Below are 26,971 nucleotides of genomic sequence, written 5' to 3' on the forward strand. Positions count from 1 at the left end.
CGAGATGAGGAGATCCTGAGTGGCCTACCCCCTGCGGCGGTTAGGACCATCGCTCAGGCTAGGGCCCTGGCCACTAGGCGGCTATACGCCTGTAAGCGGTGCCTCTTCTCATCCTGGTTCTCTTCTTGAAGAGAAGACCCGCGGAGTTGCTCGATTGGGAACGTGCTGTCCTTCCAGAGACTCGAGAGTAATCTCTCCCCTTCCACACTGAACGTGTATGTAGCCGCTATTGCCGCTCATCACGACCCAGTTGCTGGTAAGTCTCTAGGACAGCACAACCTGATCAATTGGTTCCTAAGGGGTGCGGGAAGGCACTGCCTCACCTGCGCTCCATACCCTCTTGCGACTTTGATGCGGTCCTGGAGCCCCTCGGAGATGCCGCTCTTTCTCACCTCATGATGAAGACGGCTCTCCGGAGGGCGCTCAAGAGGGTAGCGGACCTAAAAGAATTCATTGTGTCCACAGATTGCCTAGACCTCGGGCCCGGTGATTCTCACGCTATCCTGAGACCCCGGCCCGGCTACGTGCCCAAAGTTCCCACCACTCCCCCTACACCAGGTGGTGAACTTACAGGCGCTTCTCACCGGGGAGGAAAACCCAACCCCATCTGTGTTGTGTCCAGTACGCGCATTGCGCCTCTGCTTGGACCGCACGCAGAACCACAGGAGCTCTGAGCAGCTCTTTGTCTGTTTTGGAGATCAGCAGGGAGGGCTGTCTCAAACAGAGATTGGCGCACTGGATCATGGATGCCGTCACTGCGGCGTACCTGTCCTAAGATCGCCCGCGCCCACTGGGTGAGAGCTCTCTCCACACGGAGTACAGCCTCCTCGTGGGCACTGGCTCGAGGCGCCTCTCTGGCAGACATCTGCAGAGCTGCGGGTTGGGCTACACCCATCACCTTCGCGAGGTCCTACAGCCTCCGCGTAAAACCGATATCAGCTCGAGTCTTGCAGGCATCAGGCAAGACTGGCGGCCGGTAGGGTGTACACCTATGACAGTACCTTCCCCCCTTTCTCCTAAGGGGGTCAGCGTACTGAACTAGCCTCCCTTCTTCCCCCACTGGGTGAAGAACAGGCACTCCATCCATCACTAAGCAAGCACCTCCTGCGGGCGGGCTGGGCAGAGCAGCCCTGCCCCTTAGGCCGGGTACCAACTGAGTTATCTACAACATAGCTCTAACCGGACCTAGTGCTACCGGACGTTGTAACCCCCCAGCAGGGCGGTTCCGTCTGATGTATCCTCATGATTGGTTCCCACCTTGGTAACCCATGACCTTCCCTAGGTGGACCTCCACCTCGCGGTTAACTCCTTCAGTCTGCACATTCTTCCCATGAGTTCTCCCCCATCGGTGAGACCATGTTGGTATCTCCACTAAACTCCTCCCTCCGGTAGGAAGTGGTCTCTGTAGCGCATCCCCAGCTTGAGGAAGTAGCGCTTACCCAGTGGCCTTACGGTACCAGGCGGCTTCTCGCTGTTAGAGAAACAAGGCCGCCACCTGTGGGAAGGTACTTCCCACCTTTCAAGTAAAGCTCTGCGACCCCCTACCTACCCACTGGTAGGTTACAATTTCGCGGTAGCGCTCACGGCTGACACGCCAAGGCCAGTCACTGTCGCTTCGCTAGATATTGTGACAGGGCACAGTGTTGTGGCATTTTCCATAGGAACCCCATCTGTCGGCTCGACACAACGTCGAGAGACCAACAGAAAGGGAACGTCTTGGTTACGGATGTAACCTCAGTTCCCTGATGGAGGGAACGAGACATTGTGTCCTTCTTGCCACAACACGTGCTGCCCACTGCAGCAGTCGTGAGAGGTCTCAGGTAGTGGTGGCCGATACTGCAAAATTTGGTATCGATCCGATACCAAATACATATAGGGTCAGTATTGCCGATACCAATACCAATACGATACTTTTTACTTAAAAAAAATACTTTTGTGTAGGGGCGAGCAGTATGTCATTGTTTCTCAGGTGAATGAATGATCAATTCTTTAGACAATATTTTTTATTAATGTATTGAAGTCACAACGCTTCTCTTCCTCTCGGCCATCCTGATCTCTCATTCAATGTGCTATCAGCTTCGCTCACTCAGTTCGCTGCTCCTCGGCGTGTTGTGTCAGTGAGTCACGTGACGACACAACAACGAATCGCAGCAGGAGGGGGAGGAGTAGCAAAGTGGGCCAGGATGTGAAAGCAGCGTTTGCTCAGGATTGTAGAGGTAGAAGACACGAGCAAAGTATAATGAACGTAGAGGTGAGATATTTAAATTAAAATATCGATTCAATTACAATTGTATCGATCTGATACCAATACCAGTGTTGGCATCGATACTATCGATATTTAGATCGATCCGCCCACCCCTAGTCTCAGGCTCCTCAGAACTAAGGTGAATGAATGAGGCACGCCGTCTCCCTTTTATACCCGGATATCCTGGGGCGGAGTCCGGCATGCTAATTTCATTGGCCAATTTCATTGGCCTTTTCTAAGAAGTCGGAAGCGATTGGTTCTCAAGGACGAACCCCATCTGTCGGCTCGACACAACGTCTCGTTCCCTCCATCAGGGAACTGAGGTTACATCCGTAACCAAGACGTTTCTTGGACTGACCGATCAAATCGCTTTATAAGACGTAAATCATTATGAGCCGCGGGAATTATGTAGCAGCGTTTTGGGCTTTTGAAGATGTGGCGTCTCAGGAGCACACCGTTCTTAAAGTCTCTCCACTTATTTGAAATGTTAAGGCGGGCCAGGTAAAATGATTGATGGGCCGCATTTGGCCCGCGGGCCGCCAGGTGACTAGCCCTGCTGTACACGAATAAGAGCGTGATTACATAATGTAACGCTAGACAAAGAATGTCAAAACAAACGGATGCTGCGTTAATTACGTTAAATATTTTTCACGTGTTAATTTGAAAAAATTAATCGCATGCGTTAACGCGTTAACGCTGACAGCCATAATTAAAATGTATATCGCAGTTAGTCAAGACACTCACAATTAAGTTGCAGACCCTCACAATTAAGTTGCATGAAGAAACTTGTGTGTGTTTTTCTACCTCCACGGCTAGGCTGTGGTCATACATGGAGATGCTGGTGTTGCGGTGCCAGCACACATGCATGGTGGTGTTGGCCCTGTGATGGCTCTGCTTATCCAAAGAGCAACGGGAAGAGTTCATGTCATCCTCTGACTCCTGTTCCAGAGACACCTCATCCGATGACCCTTACGATTGCACAGAGGGAAAGAAGGAAAGCAGGAGGGGAGAAAAATGGAAGGAAATGGGAGGTGTGGGGTTTACATCTAATTAAGGAACGGAAGTGAAGAGGATGTGGGACAAAAACACCTGTGCACGCGTGGAAAGCAGAGAAAATCAAACAAGCTTGAGGTACTTACTGTTGCAGCGGTCGCACAGGCTTGGATCCAACAAAATATCTGATTTCTCCTGAATTTTCTTTGACATGTCAATTGCCTTGTTTAGATCTTCGATCCATTTGTTCATCTCTACTTTGGAGCTGTGGAGGAGAGAGTAAGTCTCTTACTGGAAGATGATGAACAGCAGATGCTAAGGTGCTAAAATCATGTAAATCGTAAATATAAATACTAAAAATACAAAAAAAATACTAAATACACTTTAGTATATTTGTTGCCTCAAGCCAAGTTGTTTGATATCAGAGTTGTCATATTCAGCCATACTTCCGTCTGCCATATTGAATTATATTAAAAACATACTTTTTCGAACTCCTATAAAATGTGTCAGATTTGCACGCAATTTGGTATGTAGCATCTAGAGACAGTACTGACAAAAAGATTTTTGATTGATCGAATGGTTCTCGCATACAGCGTCAACAAATTCTAATAAAAGCTCGCCAAAGGGTCATGTAGCTGTATCTTTGTGACACTTATGTATTGACACGAAACTTGGTATGCATCATCACTGGCACATCTTGTCTGACAGTGCCACCTAGTGGTCAACAGTTATAAGCAATTTTCTTTGTTCTAACAGCCTTTTCCTGTGTTTTAAAAACTTGGTTTTCAAAATGTGATCATCTGACACATTAAAAAAATTACATCGGTCTGCCATTGTGGGCTTCACCCATTTTAAATTTTGTCATAAAATGCAGTATTTTACAAACGCTATGGCAAATCTCTATGAAACTTGGTGTGGTTCATAAAGGTCATGTTCTGAGAAGACCTGTAAAGTTATAGGCCAGCGTCCCCTAGTGGTCAACTGACATGTCCAAAATATTTCTCTTTGGGCAGTTATTGGGCTTGACCCCGTAATTGCTGCTTGCAGCTATATTTAGGGTCCAAGCCCAGATGGTGCAGGGCCATATTGTTCTCTTAAGGATTATTATTATTAATATTATTCAATTGTTCTGGGCTTTTGGGGGCTCTTAACATGCTCAAAAACTCTTGACACTTGGCACACACATTGGAATATGCGGCCATTAGGATGCCAAAGAGGCTTGGACCTGGGCGTGGCACAGGAGCTCTATGGCGCCACCTGGAAAAAATTCAGAAATCATCCTGCTTATCTCATACAGACTTGCGTATATAAATATGAAACTTGGTACACATATAGATTTCATCAAGCCAAACAACTTTTGCACTGCATGTCATATGCTCCGCCCAACAGCAATTGAGCTTTTTACGTTTGTTTGAAAAGCGCATGCTGTGGAATTTGCAATTCTGCTCCTAGGGTTTTTATCCGATTGCCACCAACCTAGGTCAACATGATCCCAAGACATTGTGGTTGTAAAATTGCGAAGGGATTTTTGATTCCTCGAAAGGTTTTGGCCGTAGCGAGGCAACAAATTTATGGCGACAAAAGAGAAACAGGAAGTGTATTATAACTTCCTCATACATTGTTGGATTTTTAATTAACTTTATCAGTTTGCACATTGTATCAGGCCGATCACATAGATGTGACTTTTATGAGTCAAAGTTGTAGCACCCCCAACTGGCAGCAGGAATTGTGTCATTTTTAAAATGCTTTGAAATCAGCCATTTATTTTTACCTGATGTTAAAACACGGCAGATGTGAAACTGAAAAAGGATTCTTGATATCTTGAATACTGTTGCCATGGCAACGTGTCAAACGTCAATATTATTTTCTTGTTTTTAAGGCACAACTGCATGAAAATCGACACACACATCAATACTGAAAATAGTTAGACACTGGGAAAAGTTCATAAATGGGTGTGGAGTAGGCGCTCTATAGCGCCACCTTTTGACAAAAGTGGGGTGGTTCATTTTTCCTACAGTCACCAAACTCGGTACATATATTGTTCTCATCAAGCCAGACAACTTTCTAGTTTACAGTCATTAGCTACGATCAACAGGAAGTCGGCTATTTTGGTTTGAAGGTGGAAAACAGGCTGTGGATACATTTACATTTAGCAGACACTTTTATCCAAAGCGACTTATAAAATTAGGTACACAATGGAAGTGATTGGAACAACATAAGGACAACAAAAAGCATAAGTGCAATAAAACTGGTCTCGTATAGCCTACCAAAGTATACAAAGCTAAGTTTTTTTTAAAGAGTAGAAAAGAGATAGAATCTGCTGATCTTGTAGCAGCGGGCAGATCATTCCACATAAATTCAATAAATGCAAACTTCTCCTCGGAGAATCGTGCAATTAACATTAATTTTGTCAACATGATGCCAAGATACTGAAGATGATAATTTGCAAATGGTTTGGCATATCTTGAAAGATGTTGCCATGGTGATTTTTTATAGTAACATTAAAATGCTGTAATCCAAATGTTATCCACCAGATGGAGTAAGGATAAGAATGGTAATATTTATTTGTAATTTATTTACTCTGTGGGGGTTTTGAGGGGTGCATATACTAAGCTTATATTCTTAATAATTGACAAGCTTTAAAATATAAGTTGAGAGAGCCTTCTGCTACGAACAATAAAATTCTGATCAAAATAATTCTAGATGCCAGTAGTGTACAAAGCTACATGTGATAAGAATAAAATCTTTCTGTATGGGCCTGTTCCCTATTTATTAACGTTATTATCTTTTATTAACATCCACAGAATTTTTTGTATGACCTGTGTATTTCAGTACTTTTCTGTCAAAACAATTCAGATGACCCTTTAATTTTTGCATCATTGCTACCACACACACCATGAACAAAACCGCTTTTATTGCTTGAATTTCATTAAAATAACATATTTTGGAAGTCGAGCCTTTCTTCACAAACAGCTCATTAAGACTTGAAATGTTAAAACAACAGTGTGCAGTTTGCATTTGGCTCATTCTCCGCCTATAACTTTTTTTTGTTATATTATAAACGTGAATAACTCTTGTTTTGATTTTTAATGTGTTGCCTCCTGTCATGTAAAAAGGAATTTATCACATTCAATTTCACTGTTTCACAGTACATGTGGTTAAGTTCTGAAGGTGCAAACTGTTCCTTTGCGCCTCCTGGCGGAAATTTAGCGAACTTGTTTCACATGTAAATGTTTTTTAGCTATCGCACTTCCACATCGGCGGCACACAACGCAGCGGTAGTAGGCATCCTGGTTGAGCACCTTCAGTAGTTGCAAAACTTAAATGTAAGAAACATGTCAGATCATGATGTGTTAACTGATAGAAGTTATGATTACAGATTTATATATTTGAATGTGCTGAGTTTGAAATGTACTGATTTTCATCAGTCTTTGAATCGGTTCATTGAAACAAACTATCCAAAAGATCTGGTTCGCAGAAAAGAACCAAACTAAAGTACACACACTGTTAATGAGTGACTGAATAACTTTTTTTGGTGTCATGTTCAGTTCGTCAACATTCAATGACATTTACTCTCTTTTTTTTGACTGGCTGGTAAAAGAAATAATTTTTTTATCCCTCCAAAAAATTGACTGTGACTTTCCAAGCCCACATAAACTAAGTGTAAAACGTAAGCTTAAAAGCCCAAGTGTGAAAAACCTCACTAAGCACTGCAATATGCTCTGTATCTCACCTGGCGGCCACGACAATGGTCCTCTGAGCAGAATATATAGTGAAGCAATGAGGAACAGACCACTCATTCTCGCTTTCCTCCACCTGCAGAACACACAGTCCAGAGAAAGTATCTGTTAAGAAATTTGATTATTAGCATTCTTTGATGTTATTATGTGGCTGACTTAATGTCTATAATCCTGACTTCCAGGAGTACTCATTTCTATAAAGCCAGGGATGGAGAGGAATGAAGCAGAGGGGAGGTAAAAATGTTGCAGGCAGATTTTTGAGGTTTGTTGGTTGGAAGAACAGAATTAGGGGAGTTTCCTCATACTCACCGGAGCATCCAGCACAATGAGCTGCGGGGGCAGGAGCGAAGCACAGACATGCAGGTTAACAGAGAGGCCAGAGGCCATTCTACTGTCACACCTAACCATCAATGCAACATTAAATGCACAACAACCCTATATAAATAAAGACTACACAAAGAACTACAAACCCCATTGAAGCCAATATCAACAGTTCACAGCTTGTGCTTTGCTTTTGTCTTAAAATATTTTTTCTTCTGTGCGTTTGTAGCAAGCTGTTGCTCATTTTAACTCATCCCTTTCTTTGTAACTACAGTAATACAAACCTCATTTTCACATTACTCTGGACCATGAGAGACCAAATTCAAATTCTAGATAACTGTAGACACTCCAGACATGACCTGAAACGTCTTTTGTCTACCATAAGGAACCTAAAATGTGAGCCAGCCCAGATGTTTAGAGAAAATGCCAGAGCAAACATTATTTATCACAGCCTCCCAGTGTCCTTGCTTTCATTTGAGGGAACCTCGAGCAACATTAATTCTAACTTTGCTTAAACACCACTACATTACTCACTACTAATGTTTAAATCCAGGCAAAGCACTTTTGGACAGAGTCGTTCATCAAGAGGCCTTTTTAGGCAAGCTGCTTGACATGGGAGATGAGGAGTGTGTGCTTTCACTATTGAATTTTGATGGACCAGTCAGTAAAATCTAGCGGCATCTAGCGCTGAGGTTGCAAATTGCAACCAACTGCTCACTCCCCCTCCCTTTCGAACAGAGGCCGACACAACATGGCAAATTACATGCAAGGAACCCGTGGTGTATGTGGATAGAAATAGATCATTGTAAGGTAATAAAAACATAACGCTTCATTATGTACGCTCTTTATACACCTCTGGAGACATAGTTATGTATATTATATTGCATTTCTGTCAATAGACCCTTCAAAAAATTACACACTGGTCCTTTAAACTCTTCATCTTACTGTTTTTGTAGGTCAATATAGGTGAAAAATGCAGGTCATTATAAAAATCAATTTGTCTACTTTGTTGATTTCCATTTTTGTACGCAGGGACAAGATTCAGTGTGAAGTAGCCTGTGTCTTATGCATATACTCACAATCATGCCATGCAGAGGAAGCTGTCCATGAACTTTGAACTGATTGGTTGCTGTTACCCCTTTGCTTGTGTAAAGCAGCATGTCTGAAAACTTAGATAGGTTTTTGATCAACACAGTCGAGAGTTAAAAAATGAAGACTGCCAAAACAAATAACAGACTCCAAGTTAAATCTTACGAGGAAAAACATCCTCTGCTGCAGACCCTTCTTGGTGAGCTTGTGGAGACAACCTTCCCTGATGAATTCCTAGACACAAGGAAAAATACACAGAAAATCGCAGATCATGTTTTTCTTTCAGAATAAATTTTTAACAGTGTCCACACAGCATTTCAATTCCAATAAAATCCTTGCAAATAGAGGTTGATACTAGTGAGATTTTCATCTGCTGGGTAAAAGCAGCTCACGTTTAAAAAAAGCTTTGATAACCTGAGTTTGTTCCATTCTGTTAAGCCACTCCATAACGGTCCAAACATGCAACTGAGGAATATTAACTACCATACATAATACTGTAATTCTTGTATTACCATATTTAAAGCTGCAATTTTTGCCTCTCTATTGTATGGTGGCCTACTGGTGCACAACACAACGAAATTTAAAAAGCAATCAAGCCACAACACAACGGAATTAAGTAACAACACAACGGAAATGCTCCCGACCACTAGGAGGCACTTTCTGTATGAAAAAAGCTATGTCATGCCGGGTTGGAAGTGCGTGTTTTGCTCAGGGTTGTTTTAGTAGTTTTGTTTTGTTTGTGTTAAGCATTTAAAAGGAAAGTGTGCTCTATTGTGGGATAACTGAACGTCAATGGCAAACAAACTCATATTAACAAATTAGAGAATTGTTACACTTTTGAATGCTTGATTTTGATTGGCTAGTCATGACATACTAATGTATGTTATGGCCCTCTCACCAGACTTGGCGAGCTATGGAGTTGCTGCGCTGCTGTTGTCTCTCGTAGTGAAAATGTTTTTTCTCTTGGTGGACGTTCATAGTAACAACATTTAAATTTAGTCATTTAGCAGATACTTTTATTCAAAGCGACTTACAAATAAGGTAAACAAACACGGAGTAATAAGGTCACTAACCTGCCCAAAGTTAATTTATATTTTAAATATGCAGTCAATTTTTGTGTTAGGCACAGTTTACTATGACATATTGCACGTATCATGTATTTTAACTTGCAAATCAACCCACTGTTTTCTATATGTAAATCTCTGTATTTGTTTTATTTTTGTTGAGGTCATATAACTCTGAGGGGTATTGCACAAAACCAAGATAAGGGATTAAGCCGGGATATGTTGGTTATCCTGGCTGAATTTAGCCTCAAGTCGGTTGCATGAAAGCAGCTCAAACTTAACCCGGCCAAGTTACTATGGTGATTTATTCTCTGCAGCTAGCCTTCTCCAGACCAGGCTAACAGCCAGGCTAAGATTAATCCTAGTGATTCACCTGTATTTCCACCGTCAATCCTGTGAGGAATTAATGTGTTTGCATGCAGCAAACACATTAATTCCTCACAGGATTGATTGCAGCATGTCCATGGTCTTTCTAAGTATGTTGCATCATTTTAATTATCCTGTATTAAAATATTACATGTATAGTCATTTCTCATTTCATTTAAATCTGTTGGCTGTTTGTAATTGCAACAGTCTTTTTATATTGATTCAAGTGGTAGTATTACTACTCAGGCCAAGTGTTATATTGCTATGCTAATGAAGACCGCTTGTCAAATTGCCATCAGAGGTTTCATAAATATGTGTTTTATTGCAGTAATTGAGATTACAAAACACAGCTGATGAAGTTGCAAAGGTGTTTTCTATGAAATCTGTGACGAGGGCAATATAGTATATATAGGTCCAACTCCCATTCACCTGTTCCCTCTTCATAATGGCTTGCCCTTTTTGGAGGATGTACTGGATGAGGAAGCCCTAATCCTCAAACGAGCATTTAGGCATGAAAGAGTCTTTCGGGACAGGTCAGACCCATTGGTCTTTGGAGATGACTATCTCATTGAGAGATACAGATTCTCAGGTGATGGACTAAGACATTTATGTAGGCTGCTGGGTCCAAAAATACAGCACCAGAAAGCGCGAAGCCATGCTCTCACTGTACCACAGAGCTTCCTTTATTCTGTTGGGGATGGCAGAGAACCTCAATAAAGGAACCATTTGCTGCACAATAAGACGCGTTTGTTTGGCGCTGATGTCATTCAGCAACATATTTATCACCTTCCCTGCCCGCAGAAGACCCCTCTACATCAAGGAGGAGTTTTACAAGATTGCAGGTAACCCTAATTTCAATGTGCAACCATTAATTTCTAATTTGATCAGTCACAGATGGATACTCACTATGTTTTGTTACAGCTTTCCCTAACATCATTGGTGCAGTGGATTGCACACACATAAGGATCAAACGCCCCTCAGGAGAACATGAGGGAGATTACGTTAACAGGAAATCCTTCCACAGCATCAATGTTCAGGTAAGAGTGATTTGTGGTTATTATGACCTACATAAATTAATTCTGTACATTTAATGACGTTAATGAATAGGTTACAACTTAACATTTCAGATGATCTGTGTGCTGACTGCCTTGTCAGCAATTTAGAGGCAAAGTGGCCTGGCTCAGTGCATGACTCCAGAGTCTTTAGGGCTAATCCAATTTACGAGAGACTTTCACAAGGTAAGCCACACATTTCAGGGCTCGACATTAACGCTTGTCCGGGACAAGTGAATGTTTTGTATGGGCAAGTGAGAGAGAATTTTACTTGCCCGACCGGACAAGTAACTTGAAAAAATGAACAGTGCGACATATATGTAGAATAATAAGAATATGTGCATTAGCAGAACTGCGTGTTTGTCGTGGTTGTGCTTATTTGTGTGTAACAATAATCAATGCGCACCGCACTGAGTCCACGCAGACGCGGAGTCCTGTTATTTAACGTTAAATGTCATCTGGCTGTTCTGCGTGTCTGGGTGAATTATGTGCACAGTTTAACATACAACACGAGTGATGGTCGAGTATTTATCTGTGCTGCACTGTATGAGGATATGAACACATGAACTTCATCTCCAGAGTTGCTCTGAGTTTTTTTTACTAGCGTTTTGGTGTTTGAATGAAGCTATCTGCAAACAAGCGTCTTCCCAAAGACCCGTCAAAATAAAAGTCCCGTTAAATTGAACACTCAGACAAAACATACTGTGGTGTACTATAGAAAATTGAAGTGCCCTTGTAGTAAATTGATCAACACTGTACACTATAGTAAAGTTCAAAAACAATATAGTAGGAATTTTACTGCAGTTTACTATAGTAACCTACAGTAATTTATGTGGACAAATATACCACTATTGTAAAAAAGGAAAAACACAGAACTTAAAAATATTAAAACAAATTTAGGTCATCTAAAAATGATATGGCCCTAATTTATCCGTCTGTATGTAACATTAATGTCTTTTGTCAGTTACCTGCCTATTCATGTTGAACTACACTTGCACATTTCTGCCTGTGCTACCAAACTTTAAACCTCTCTAGCACCAGTGCTATGTGCAAAAAAAGTTAACCTACAGCCTTAACACCAATAATAATTACTGCTTGCCTTTGGTTTATAGCAGTCACGGAGAGTAGGCATATAACCAAATTCAGGCAGCCAAAGCAGACACTAGTTAAAATGCTTAGAAGCAAACTTGACCAATCTAAATCCGAAACAATTATATTGATTATATTATATAATTCAAATGAAATATCATTTTTTTTATCTTTGGACAAGTAATTTTTGTACTCGGACAAGTGAATGTTAAATTTACTTGTCCCGAAGGACAACCACATGACAATGCTTAATGTCAAGCCCTGGATTTTATTTGTACTGTACGCACCTTGGACATCATGAGTGTTTAACTCTGCCGTGTTGTTTTCTAAATTATATCTTGTATTATCAGGCGAATTCTCTGGTGTGCTGCTGGGAGACAAAGGATACGCCTGCGAGTTATTCCTCTTGACTCCCCTTGCGGACCCCCAAACCCCACCACAGCAGGCCTACAACCATGCACACAACAAAACAAGGGCTCGAATCGAGATGACCTTCTGAAATCTCGGTTTCAGTGCCTGCACCACCTGAGGGGTTTCCCGGACAGGGCCTGTGATGTTATTATTGCATGTGCAGTACTGCATAACATTGCAGGCCTAAGAAAGGAGAGAACCCCCCGAGTGGCTGTTGATGTTGACTGGGAAAATGCTCCCATCTTCCCAGACAACATTAATGACAGACTTGTCAGGGAGCAATATATTGCAGTTTTTTCACTTAATTTTTGGATTTAGCCTATCTTTAGTTAATAAAAATATCTTAAATGTCACTTTTTGCTGTGTGTGCATTTTATTTAGCATTGGTGGTTCTCTTTTAAATTCTTCTTCACATTTCATTCATGAAAAAGGGAGGACACCACAATGTTTTCTAGTTGAATTTTTTTTATTTGGCAGTCCTCATTTGTCTGGGTTGCTTGGATCCTGGAATAGAGAGAGCAAAAGCAACAAAGATTAAAACACTGTATTGCAGTTATGGTTACTGTGTGCACTGAAATACTCACTTCACTTTGTAGTTTCTGGATTTCCAGGTCCAGTTTCCTGAGTGTCCGGCGTTTAATCTCAAGATCCAGAGATATAAAACATTGGATGACTAGTAATTTCCTTCTTTTAAATTCTAATAAAACAGAAATATTACTTATCGCACCAAAAACACGTAAACAGAATATTTCGGATTATAACCTGCAAATAGAAGGCTGCACTGTTACTCCAACAAATACAGTTAAAGACCTAGGCGTGATATTAGACAGCAACCTGTCATTTAAAAATCACATCTCAAATGTCACAAAAACAGCCTTCTTACACCTTAGAAATGTTGCCAATTACGAAATATTTTATGTGTTGCTGATGCAGAAAAGCTTATTCATGCATTTGTGACCTCAAGACTTGACTACTGTAATGCTCTACTTAGTGGTTGTCCTGCATCATCAATAAACAAACTACAATTAGTTCAGAGTTCTAACCAGGTCAAGAAAATACGATCACATAACCCCAATGTTATCAACCCTTCACTGGTTACCCATTAAGTATCATATTGACTTTAAAGTTATTTTAATTACGTATAAAGCCCTAAACGGTAATCACATTACAACCCTTCACGCTCTGGAAGATCTCAAGACTTGGGACTTTTCATAACACCTAGAATAAATCCACCAAAGGGGGTAGAGCTTTCTCATACGTATGTTGGTTGTGGTTTGGGGGGTTTCATTTGTTGGGGCTGTGTGGGTCTGGTTTGGTCTTATTTTGTGGTCGATGTCGGACAACAGAGGAATAAAGTTACATTATGCCATTACAATTTTTCACTGGTTGAAAGTCCAGTTGTCATCAGTCATTTAATGTGTGGTGTAGTGGTCTGAAGCAGTCATTGTGTGCTCTTTTCTGACTGGCAACGACTAGAATCGGCTCCAGTTGAAAGAAAAAGTCGTTAAGTGTGTTGAGTCCAGTCTTAGAATGTTTGTCCCCTGCTTTAATAATCAGCGTGAAAATCCTTAATGCTCTCCTGGATCTCTCTCCCGCTGCTGTCTGCACTGAACCAAGCACAGAAGTGCCGAATGTGCCTCTAAAAAGTATAGAACAATATAAGAACTTTGGTGCCCCCTAGTGGTCGGGAGCGTTTCTGTTGAGTTGTGGCTTTATTCCGTTGTGTTGTGACTTGATGCCGTTGTGTTGTAGCTTGATTGCGTTGTGATGGAACTTATATTTGTTTTTTAAATTCCATTGTGTTGTGTCACCGTACTATTGCATGGATTAAAGTGAAAAAAATTCTTCTGACTGATTTTTTTTCAGGCCAAGTCATATTCCTTTAAAGGCGCAGTTCTTGAAAATCAGCGGCCACTAGCGTTGCATTATAGTTTTGCAACGAATCTCTGAGTCATTTTCCCACCCCTCCCTTTCGAATTACGACGGTGGCCGCAACAGTAAAAAAAGATGTCGTCTACTGAGACAGCGGATAGCAGTGATACAAGCAGGTAAGGCAATATATTAACGTAATTAATCATTTAACATGTATTCTATTGCTAAAGTTACTGTTACAATTCTATAATTAGATATATTTCTTGCGTGCTATCTAGTACACGCTGAGAGTAGTGAAGTAACTAAAGTTAGCTAATCGTAAATAGCAACGCTGTTCAAAGCGTTTGATCTGACAGCGACATAGGCAGTTAGGTGTAAGTTAGTAGACGTTTGTCTCCCCCTTTGTAAAGTCAGGAACAACCGGAGTACGGTACCGCAGGGATGGAAAAACATTATTCGGAGGTTATATGGCCATTTGTATAAAATTCTAACGAACCGTTTCAACAAAACAGTTGTTTGGTAAACATTGAAAAAGTGGAAACATTGAATTATCTTACCAGTCTAGCAGAAAACAGGCAACTTCGGCGTCGCCTTGAAAACATTTGTCTTTCAACAGTGCCTTCCATCTGGTAATAGATACACCGATGTTTATCCTGGATTTCTGCCGCGGTTTGTCTCTAATTCGTCTGGCAGCATCACGTTTGCGCTTCTTTGACGACGGAGATCCAACATATACGAAACGCACTCTGTAGAGCTGTTTGTCCGTTAGAGCTTACTGTACAAAACATGGCTGCGCAACATAACAAATTCCATGTAGATAGGCCCGCTCCCTATGTAGATACAACTGGTATATTGTAAGGTAATAAAAACATAACTTTTCATTACGTAAGGTTTTTATACACATCTAAAGACACAGTTTTGTATGTTATATTGCATTTCTGTTAATAGATCATACAAAACATCCCGCACTGTACCTTTAACAGACACTTTATCTAAATAGCCGAAACCAATAGCGTTTTAAAGGGAGATGTTTTGCACTTTACATAGTATTGCCAGTTTGCGTATTTTAAAAGCTATTTTTAATCTATGAAAACGTTTTTCTTACCTAGACAAATAATCAACCATCTATAACTTTTCAGTGCATTTTTTTATTTATCTTATAAGACCAAACAATGTTTTCTGAAACTCTTAATAATTAATACAAAAAACTAAAGACCAAACATTTTGTTTGTATTTGTCTCCAGAGTGCTTTTCACTTCTGCCTTTTGGCTGTGAAACCATATTCCTGAAGCTTGGCTAAACCTGACACCCGTTTCAGTGTTTGACTAGCTACAGTGACTAGTTACAGTGTTTGACTAGCTTTTCCAAGGCAACCGTTAAGAAGGTATCACTTTAACATTTCCATGGCGACGCAGCACTGCTTATCATCTGACACACCGCAGAGCCACAGCAGCTGTATGACTGATGCATTGCTTTTACATCATTTTTATTTTTTACTCAAAAAATTCACAAACTGTTAACCATGTCATGAAATATCTGACATTCCGAATGTCAAATATGTGCATGTGAATGTGTTTTGTTGTTTAAACACTTTTATAATGATCGCGTTAGTTGAGCTATAAGCGGGAGCCGCCATGTTTGTTTCTGCCGTGGTCTGAGATCTGTCGGATTTACATCACGTGAATTAATCCACTTCTCTTACAAACACAAACGTAAGTGCCTGGTGAACTGGTAGAAGAACTGAATGATCTTAACAATTGCTTACATTGCAGATACTGTGTCTGATGTGAATAAAACACATCCATCAAATTACATTTGAGATTGTTATTGCCGCATCCATAGACATCAGTGTGTATTATACAATCTCTAAATGTATTTTGTGCTTGTAGGCACGTGTACATGTCTGAAGCCTAAATTAAACATTATGTGATTGAAAGCACTACACAGTTGTGATATGTGACAGGATTGAGTCTGTCGCTGGCTCAGTGCCAGCCAAAGCGCTTAATGTTCTAATCACACCGGTGTGATCGTACGCGTAATGGGGTTAACAACATTATGAAAAGTGAATTTAAAACATTAAGGACAGGCTGGAACCCTGCAATTGACGGAAATCCGTCGTAGACTCGCTGCAATTAAAGGAAATCCGTCGTAGCGACAGAGAACTTTAATCCATGCTATAGGCCCTTTTCACAACGACGTCACTTAACTTCCGCCTTTTCGCAAAGCAGCCGTCTTGCAACAAACAACAAGAAGAAGAAGAACTTCCGTTTTGCAGTTGCGCTGGAATTTAACAACAGTGAAAAAAAACTGACAGAACACGTATTCAAGTACTTATCCTAGCACCTTCGCTAACACAAAAAGAAAACAAAACACTTACCTTCATAATCAAACAGGTACTGTTCAACGAAGAATTTGTATCCTTTCTCTAGCTTTGATCTTGTTGTTAGCGAAAATTTGTCTTTAAGACGTTGTACATCATCTAGCCGTATTTGTGGCAGATGTGCAAGGGACTTGGTAAACTCCATTCTGAGGCGCTAGCATAAGTTACTACTACTTCTTGAGTTTTACTGGCGGTTGGCAAACCAGCTTATAGGTGCATTACCGCCACCTTATGAACTGGAGTGCTAGCAGAAGTAATGATACACTGCTTCGCAGCAGAACAGAAGATGCGTGACGTCATGTGAAAATGGCATATTGGCGCCTTGGTTAAAAATACAGCTTTCCTGTAGCACAGTGGTAAGAGCATGGCACTAGCAATGTCAAGGTCATGGGTTCAATCCCAGGGATTGCACATACTCAGAAACAAATTTATAGTATAATGCAATGCAAGCCCTTTGGATAAAAGTGTCTGCCAAATGCATACATGTAAATATAAAATTGCTTAATTATTTTAGTGTTTAAAAAAGTGTTAAGGGCTGTTCACATTATAATGATAACTAGAATGATTACTGTAACTATAACTTTATTTGCATCCACACCAAAAGACGATCACATTATGTTTATTTTACGCTAGCACGCTGCAGTCTTCCCAGTCGCTAACATGACTGTAGATGACCTTCTGTTGATGCTTTCGTTTTCATTCCCGAACGTCTTTTCTCCAAAATATGACAGCAAAGGCTGGATGCTCTCTCTGAAGGATGAAGGTGTGATCATGTCCGGGATGTAAAGCATATATTTTGCCAGCTTAGTCAGATTTATATAAGTGTTACATAAATAATATCCCGCTGTAAATGCAAGGCTTTCCGAGCGGTACAGTTTTTAATTCAGAAAAAAATCAATGTCGCTTTCATCAATAGTCAAACATTATCCGCCCGAGACTGTTTAACAGTACGTTTTATCGTTCAACAGCAGGAAAAATTTTTTTGGAAAGTGATCCCAAACGATGTGAACCTCGCTATTCTCCTAAGCACATTTACATTTTTTTGTATAGTTATCATTATAGTGTAAATGGCCTTTTACAGATTGCAGCATTAAAGTATAATTTTTTACTGTTAGTGGCTCATTTACTTTGATCTTATCAACCAAAGCACATTTTTTATATTTTTATAGTTTTCATTATAACCTTTTACAGATTGTAGCATTAAAGTACTATTATTTACTGTAAGTGGCTCATTTTCTTTTATCAACCAAAGTGCCAGTAATGTACGCCCTAACCACTACTACACTTCTATCATCCACCCATAAGCAAGACAAGAACTCACTCTTCCTGGAGCTGTAAGGTTCTCAATGCCTATCAGATCCCTCTGAAGTTCTGTCAGCTTCTGGAAGTTCTCCAGTCGAATCAGACTGCTCTGCAGCTGAGTTGCAATCTCTGCCACCTCCTTAAGAGCCTCTGCAGAAAATTACAGTTAATTAAACACACATAAGTTCATTACCATGCACTAATTTTAAAGGAAAGTACAAGCTCTGCTCCCCCCAAAAAAACACCAGGAGCCGGTTGCACCAGCTGGAAGTACACCCGGTCATAAGACTGGTCTGGATGTAAAATGCACCTCAAGTCCTGTGTAGAATTCATACCTGTTGCACCACCAAGGTATAGCATACGTCTGAGACTAAATCTTATGCCTAGTCAGAGGTAGGCATAGGGGTATCATAAGTAGGGGGAAAGGGTGACTGAGTACACAGGGCCCTGGCATGTGAGGGGCTCTTGAAGTTCCTAAAAATTATGAATATTATTATTATTGTGCGTGTATACTGTGCAACTTCTCAGGGTGTGTCTCAATCAGCTCCCTTGTTCAGTAGTTAGGGCACTGATCAGGAAGTCAGCCATTTTAAGGGCCGTCTCATTTGCAAAATCATTCCAGTGCACTGAAACGTTCGTTCCACCATCAGATTCCCGTAGCACTATAAAATAAACAGGTAGGATGATTTTATAGCGCAAAAAAATGATGTAACATTGGTGTACGCATGGCTCCGGCGTTGTCCGGCGAAGAGTCTTTGGCCACTCAAATTCTTCTCCTCGCTGTGCATTGAGACAATATAGACACACATCCTGTTTCAAGCTGATTTTCAACATCTCCAGTCCATTAAAACTTCTTGATCATTGCCCTGATGTTGGAAATGACATTGTTTATTGTTTTAACTATTTCCTTAAAGCCATTTTGTATTTTGTGTAGCTCAACAGGACTATATTGCACATCAGAACTATATTTTTTGGTTTTATCCATTGTGATAAATGATTAAGGGGGGTTGGGCTTTGTGTTACTAATATTTATTCTCCTGTGCAACAAGAAGTCATAACTGGACAACGTCATGTTTCTAGTCACCTTGGTGTGCTAAGAACATGTAAATATCAATGGGAATATACTTGGGAGATATTTTACTCATAATAATTTCTAAGGGTGCCAATAATTGTGATCAGGGTGCATTAGAGAAAACATTTATTTCATAATGTTATATTCCCCCCACTTTAAATATTTTTACTTTAATGAAATGTTGGAATATTGTATATTTTTTAAATAAAAGATCAAAAGGATAAACAATGTAGATTTATTTTTACAGCCTTCTTTGCTCATATTTACCAAGGGTGCCAACAATGGTGAGCAGGACTGTATATCTCATACAGCTCACAAGTTTGTGAATATTTTGAATAAAAAACAATAAGCAACACATCACTTATACTGTACAGAGCTGTTGTTGCAGTGTGTCTAGTGACAAACATGACGTATCGTCATGGAAATACGACCGCATTAAAGGGATTGTTCACCCCCAAATAAAAATTCTGTCATAATTTACTTACCCTCAAGTAGCTCTAAAACTGTATAAAATTCTTTGCTCTAGTGAACACATTTACATTTACGCATTTGGCAGATGCTTTAATCCAGGGGTCACTAACTAGCGGACTCCGGTCCGAATGCGTCCGCGAGATGCGTCCGTCCGGACCTCAAAGACTTTTGACATAATAAAAAAAATGAACGCCTAACATTATTTTCTAATGCAATAAAATTTATACCAGGCACATCAAGGTCTGCTCAGTAGCAGTTTGGGTCCTACGGCGCCACGGACAGTTAACATATGCGCACTGTCGCTAGTTCAGACGTCGTTGAGTGAAGAGAGTCGAGACAGACTCGCTGCACAGCGCGCAGACAGTAACAGTCAGTGACTGAAAAACAATGTCCTTTTCAAAAGTTAGAAAAGTTGACGCCGGAAACCATGTTTTCCGAGATGAATGGGTCGAGAGATTTGCATTTATTCTTCCTGCATCGACATGCACGAGACCGGTTTGTCTCATTTGCTCGGAGTCTGTTGCGGTTGTCAAAATTGGAAACCTTAAACGGCATTATGAAATTAGACGTGGACACTTTGAAGAAACTTACCCGCAGCAGTCCGAGGTAAGGACACGAAAAATATATTAGCTCAAAGCCCAGTAGGAGCGATCTACACGGGTCCTCCCTCACTCACTTACCACCCAACAACCAGCATATGAATGTTCACTAAGAATACAGTGGATCTTAGGAAAACATAAAAAGCCCTTTACTGATGGGAAAAAAGTAAAAGAGTGCATGGAGGCTTCTGTGAAACACTTTTAGAAGGAAAATAAGACATGAACTAAGAGAAAATATTAAACAAACCCCCCTTTCAGCTGCAACAGCCACAAGAAGAGCTGAAATGTTATCAGAGGATGATCAGTCACAACTTGATGCTGCTATTTGTTAATCTCAGTTCAGCAGAAAACAACACTTTAGTTTTCTTTTAAAGTTGTTGATGTTGAAATGAATGTATGTTCAGTGCAGCTTTAGAGATTAGGGCATTTTCCACATGTTCCTTCATTATATTGTTGTCAGACATCGTTATGCCATCATATAGATATAAAAAAACATCTATTCATATTTTTAGACGTATTTTTAAAAAAACTCAAGCTGGAGGCTCATCTACAGTATTTTTAAATTTACATGTGAAACGTACATCCATGCATGTGACGTGACAGTGTGACCGTACAATTTTTTGTAAAGATATAATATACAGGACAGAACTGAGTTAAGTGTATTGGTCCGGCACTCTACAACCATGCAAGTTTCTCATGTGGCCCATTGGTAAAATTAATTGCCCACCCCTAATCTAGAGTCTCGCTGGTTCGCTGCTTAGAGCGTGTCTGAAGATGTCCCACCCACACCATATCAGCGAGCTTCCGCTTCTCAGGCTGTTGTGATCGGTCCCCCTCTCAGTGCACGTGTGGAGTTTTCATAAGCTTAGTTTTGCATTTTCATATTGGACCTAAGTTGGATAATAAAACAAGCCGATTGACCAGGAGATATTTGCAAGTAGGACGTCAAAAGGACGTTTCATAGAAGTGTTTTAAAGGTATGTAAACACACACAATATCAGTGTATTACACAGAACAGCTTCCACAGCCGATGTTAAAGTCATGGAAGCTGTTATTTGACCGTTAGTTGCCTTAGAATGTGTGTAGCTGATTTCTTATTACCAGCTGTAGGAGCGCAGCTTAGTCAAATGTTTACAATGGTGACCATACACTACTCCAGCGACTCTTCCTCTTCTCTAAGGAAGGCCTCGCCCCTTTTTTGTCTAAGCTGAGCGTAGCTGCGCATGGTCGTAGTTTTAGATGGTTCAACAGGTGTAAATATTTATCACATGTCTGGATGTAGTTAGGCCCGAAGTTGGGCTTACACCATACCTGTGTAGGGTATGGTCGGATCAAAGTTTACCATCTCTGATCGTAAAACACAGTAACCTCTCAGCAGGACTACGACCAGGCACCAACAAGTCTGGCCAAATGTCCTATTCTCAACACCTTCATCACTGACCAGGTCAGATTCGGATACTCTCCCCTAGACTTCAAAGGAGGTTCTTGGGGGAGGACAGGACTGTTCACCAAAGTGAGAAAAGCCATGTGGCCCCCAGGGACTGAGAGCCTCAAATTCTTCCAAAAGAATGTCTCCTTCTCTTTCCTTAGCCACAAAAGACTGGTTTAAAGTGTATACACATGAATCTCCACATTGTATGCTTGTCTCTGTTATTCTCCTTCACCTATAACCTCAAAGGCATATGTGCTTAGTGGTATTCTGTGTATATTTACATTCTTGTCCAAACTACAGGTCAATGTAATTGTAATCCCTTCATGTTTCATATCTACGTGTTTCCCTTTTCATGTCTTAGAATATGGTGTATAGCACAGTAATGTATTTTATATAGGGCTGTCAATCGATTAAAATATTTAATCGCAATTAATCGCATGATTGTAATGAGTTAACTCGTGATTAATCGCAACTTAATCGCACATTTTTATCCGTTCTAAATGTACCTTAAATTAATACTTTTCAAGTTTTTAATACTCTAACCAACATGGGCATGGACAAATATTGATGCTTTATGCAAATGTATATTGTTTATAATTAGTGAACAATACTCAACATAGAGCATGAAGACTAGACATGTTTCAAGGGTCATAGATGTTTTTCAAAGAACTTGTACATGTCTATTAAACACATGAAAAAAAAACCAGGAAAAACCCAGGTTCCCATTACTTCTTTCTTTGCACTGAGCTATTTACTTACACAAGCATGTTTACATTTTCGCAACTGTGATAGCTCGGTGGAGGCTGTGTGCAATGCAAGGCATATGCTCGAACGGAAGCTGCCTGGCCACGGCAATCATGTTGCGTGCACTATCGGTTGTCAGTGGGCTAATTTTGAATTAAATATTCCACTGTCTGGCTACCTGCAGAAAGTGCTCAGCGCAAACGTCAGCATAGTGCCTCTCGTCTGTCTTCATGACGGTCAAAGCGTACGACCGTAGTTTCCAGTGTGTGTCAAAATAATGAGCCGTGACCCCCAGGTAGCTATGGTTACTGAGGGAAGTCCAGTAATCTCCGGTGAGCGCAACCGTGTTTGTCTGTCTTATCGCCTCCTCGACTTTCGCTTTCTCCTCTTCGTAAGAGTCGTGAATCTTGCTTGTAACAGTGGCTCTCGAAGGTAGTTAATATGTGTAATCGTTAGATGCGATGCAAATAATTTCAAGTAGACCCTCGTCCTCCACTACATTAACTGGCCTACATGCTGTAGCCACCCATTTAGCTATCGATGTGGTGAGTCTGTTGCTTGTGGAGTTGTCCATCCATCTCTGCTGAAAACAATCTAGTGTGGTGTGCCGCGAGGAGGAGGAGAGCTCTCTGCGTCAGTTGTATGCTTCGCCATCAAGTGATATTTTAAACTCGACGTGCTGCGGTGATAACTTAATTCACATCGACAATGAATGCAGATCACTTTAGTCTTGTCGACAGAACCATCAGACATCGTTTTATATATGAATTTTACGTTCAGAAGACCTATTTCTTTCTCCATTTCTGTTTGCTGCTGCATCGTTTACTTTCTCAAACTACGGGCAAGGCCAAGGGTCTAACAGAAAATGCGCGCTGCGTTAATCGCACGTTAATAAAATTAGTGCCGTTAAAAGGAATTTGCATTAACGCGTTATTAACGCGTTAATTTTGACAGCCCTAATTTTATACCATACTCATTTTATTCTATTCTAAGTCTATTCCTGCTCCAAACTCCCAGGCGACCATAAATGCAAATGAGTTGGTGTGCCGGACAAAGAAACATGTTTTCGCACCCAAAACTATCTCATCACATTGGATCGCCCACCTTGGAGGGGTGTGACGCCCTCTGTGTTAAAACATCTGAACACGCAGGAAAGCTCGCTCTTTTGTGTATGTTCGTTCACTTGTGTGCGTTCACGCTCGTGCGCGTTCGCTCGCTCGTTACCTGTCAACCTCTTGAGACCTGCCTCTCCTCAGAGACAGTTTCTAACGGCAGTTTGCTTCAAGCTAAATCAACGGACTCACGGCTTGGTCAGAACACATCAGGACCCTTTGATACGCGCGCCAGCACGTGTCCCGAGAAACAAAGAAGCCAATGCAAGTATCTGAACTATTGCTAACCAGTTGCGTATAAGCTTTGCCCCTTTTAAATAAGGAGATTTGTCCTTGATGGTTCGTGCAGATGTGAATAGCTGATTTAATACTGCCTTTTTCTTTGCTTTATCTATTTCTTTCATTCTTTACTGCTTTTACATTGTATGTTTGTTTGTTTCTTTGTTAGTAGTTGGTTTTAGTTCCCCCGTAGTGTAGATAAATAAACCGCATGTATCCACGCTCGAATTGTTTCTGTGTTTATTTATCACATATCAACGTCACTTAAACTGCTTGACTTCGTTAAGATTTCTGAAGTGGTACTGTACTACAGTAAGAATATTGTTTTTCCAAGGCCAGGAAAGTAATATTTCTTAGAGTTAATATACGACCTGCTGATCACTCGCTGGACGAGTACATTTAGTCTGTCGCTATTATTAATTCTGCTGCATCAGGTAAAGTGTATAAAATAATTAATGGTTGATCACCATTAATTATTTGTAGGTTACTGTGTTTAAACTCATAGTTTCCTCGAAATACACTACACCTGTCAACATTTGTGTACCAAAATCTGGGAGACCGCCGGGGGGATGTTGGGTGGACTACTGGTTGGTTGTGCAGGGCAAATAGGGCACCCCTCTATTATAAATCGTTTTAAATCTTTTAACTACTTTATCTCTAACATAACATAATTTTCATGTCAAATTCTTAAATGTAAATCTAAGAGTTTAATGCAGCTCGCAGGGCCATGAATCCATGAATTATGGTATATCTGCAAGGTATCATCTTAATTTAGCATTTACATTTTGCCAGAGATCTCAAGGTCAGACATGAAATAACATGCATCTAAACGCGGTTTGAAAAAGCACGAGCAGTTTGTCGCTTCACGTCCCGTAGGTTGGTTGTTTTAACTTTGTTTATTAGTTAGCAGAACGTTTTTATTTTTTATTTACATGGATGGATTTAACAGTGTTTGCATATTATTTACAAGAACCGCTTATGGTCACAGAACGGGAGATATTATATATAAACTCTATATTAGCTGTTTTTAATCAGAGTTGTCTGCTGAACACAACACTTTTCATAACACGTTTTTTGTAAAAGAAAAGAAAGTGTAACAACAACAACAACAGCTAGTAGAATCTACCTGTCGATGAAACAATCTGTCGTCTTCAGTGAGCGGACACAGACTGTGAGGAGCGAGCGTTAAATGGAAAACGCGGAGTGGAATCTGTGGACCTTTAGCCGTGTAATAAGAGAAATTTTTTCGCGGGGATGTGAATCCTCTCCACGTCACTTTGGCTACCGTTCTATTTCGCCTACCAAAGCGCGCCAGCCTGTGAGGGCAAATGGGCAGAGGCTCAAGCCACAGAGCCACCCCGTGAATGCGTTCCGGTTCCCGTCGGACCGGGAGTTTCAAAGGAGAAATAACTGAAATACGGGAGTTTCACAGGAGAAACAACAAAACGGGAGGGTGGCGGGAGATGGGTGTCAAAAACGGGAGACTCCCGTGAAAAACGGGAGTGTTGACAGGTATGGCTTACACCCATTTTTTTTACTTCCAGTGGGGCAACCAGCCCCAGAGGTATACCTTGGAGCAGATGTAACTTAATTTTTACATGGCTCACCTTTGCAATCCTCATAGTCTCTGTGCTGGGGAGTGTAATAGTTACACAGTCGCTCCAGTATGAGTTTGTAGTGCATGAGTCTCTGGATAGGCTTCAGGAGGAAGGTGTTGAGAGGCAGGTAGCAAACCTTCTGCAGCTCAAACTCTTTATACACAATCTCTAGTTTCTTCACACATTTTGTAGCTTTCTCGAGCTCTGTTAACACCTCATCATGCTTTTGCAGATAGCCTGTGAACTCCTGAGGAATGCAACAATGGAACATTATAAAAAGATCTTTTCAAAACTGTTAATTCAAATTCATCTGATTTATTATGCTGTACTATTTTTTGTAGAACTAAACTAAAACCTTACCTTCAGGGCACACATGTTACAGAGCATTACGTCTCCAATTCGCTGGCAATCTCCTTTTACATGAGCGTTGCATCGTCCCTCCCTCCAAACAGGTAAAAACCATAAAAAGTTTAGGCAAAACAATATAAGAAAACTAAAGGTTAAATCAGTATTTTTATCCAACCACAACTATTGCCTGTTGCGTTACCATTTCTCTTGTGGAAAAAGTATTTACGTTTGACTGCAAATAGTACAGTTTTAGGCCATGAACACACTTGACGTCTTTTTTGACAAGAAAAAGTTGACAAGAGCACTTTTTTAGAAAAAAAGAAAAGCTGGCAGCGTTTGTGCATGAAGGCAGCTCAGCACACAGGATTCATATAGGCTAACGTAAGTCTATTTGAATTATAAACAGAGACTGTCTTTGCAAAAACCAACCACATATTTTAAAACTACAGTACTAATTTCTCGCTAGAAATGCAATTGAAAGTTATTAAAGGTGAAAAATAAACTTTAATTCATATAAAAATATGTTCAAAGCAGTGCTTCGGCCACCATTTTATTTTTAGAGAAGGATCCTGCTCAACCAATCACTTACCTCGCATGTTGTTATGGAAACGACAGGTCTCGCTACTCGCTTGTCATTGGTCAGCTGTCAAAAAAGATGCTTGAGGTAGGGCGTTTTCTTCAGAAAAGTTGAACTTTTTTCAACTAGTTAAAAAGGTGCTCGGAGCTGCAGAAAAAGACGCCCGGGTGTCGTTTAAAAAAGCGTTCGTGACTTTTTTGGAAAACACGGTTTACTCCATAGGATTATAATGTAAAACAAACGCTGGCAGCCATGATGTTACACTAACGCTTCTATCCAGTCCAAAATAATGGCCAGTGCGACAAAACATACTAAGTGCACCCTCAAAATATTTTAAACTTAAACAAATAACACAACAGGTGAAGTTTAATTTAAATTTGTATTTGTCTAAATTTGTCTAATCCACCAACAAAGCTATTGCATAACACATAATACAGTGCAAGACATGTTGACTACTTTTTTATAAAAAAAATTAAAGCCTGGTCCCAATTCACTTTCATTATGCTGACTTTGAGCTCCATTGAAGAAAAAGGAAATGACGTAGGTATAAAACAAGGTTGTGGTTCAGACTTGACATCTTTTTTGAAGCTGCTAACGTCTATTTTACATTATAATCCTATGGAGTAAACAGTGTTTTCAAAACGTCCCGAGCGCTTTTTTAAGCGCCGGCGTGTTTTTCTGCAGCTCAGAGTGTCTTTTTCTGCAGCTCAGAGCGTCTTTTTAAGTTGAAAAAGACTTCTCTGAAAAAAAACTCCCTACGTCAAGCTCCTTTCTCACAGCTAACCAATGACAAGCAAGTAGTGTGTCGTTTCCAT

At 40.6% G+C, this 26,971-nt stretch overlaps 1 protein-coding gene across 2 annotated transcripts in view; it reads right to left on the reverse strand.

Moving 5' to 3' along the window:
* Window positions 1-2,574: 2,574 nt before the first annotated feature.
* The window catches only part of LOC130551213 (FERM, ARHGEF and pleckstrin domain-containing protein 2-like), a 44,148-nt gene continuing 19,751 nt past the window's right edge, over window positions 2,575-26,971 (reverse strand). Inside the window, exons 8-16 of one of the 2 annotated variants that reach the window (XM_057328747.1) lie at window positions 25,592-25,673; window positions 25,241-25,478; window positions 17,944-18,074; window positions 8,554-8,622; window positions 8,379-8,468; window positions 7,288-7,308; window positions 6,972-7,054; window positions 3,385-3,503; window positions 2,575-3,213 (exon numbers count right to left, since the gene is read on the reverse strand). In XM_057328747.1, coding sequence (XP_057184730.1) covers window positions 2,936-3,213; window positions 3,385-3,503; window positions 6,972-7,054; window positions 7,288-7,308; window positions 8,379-8,468; window positions 8,554-8,622; window positions 17,944-18,074; window positions 25,241-25,478; window positions 25,592-25,673 — 1,111 coding nt within the window. In that variant the 3' untranslated portion in view covers window positions 2,575-2,935. The remainder of the gene's footprint in view (window positions 3,214-3,384; window positions 3,504-6,971; window positions 7,055-7,287; window positions 7,309-8,378; window positions 8,469-8,553; window positions 8,623-17,943; window positions 18,075-25,240; window positions 25,479-25,591; window positions 25,674-26,971) is intronic. The other variant, XM_057328748.1, reaches the window with a different exon arrangement.

This window comes from Triplophysa rosa, unplaced genomic scaffold (genome assembly GCF_024868665.1).
Source record: "Triplophysa rosa unplaced genomic scaffold, Trosa_1v2 scaffold7_ERROPOS2016172, whole genome shotgun sequence".
NCBI classification, from domain to species: domain Eukaryota; kingdom Metazoa; phylum Chordata; class Actinopteri; order Cypriniformes; family Nemacheilidae; genus Triplophysa; species Triplophysa rosa.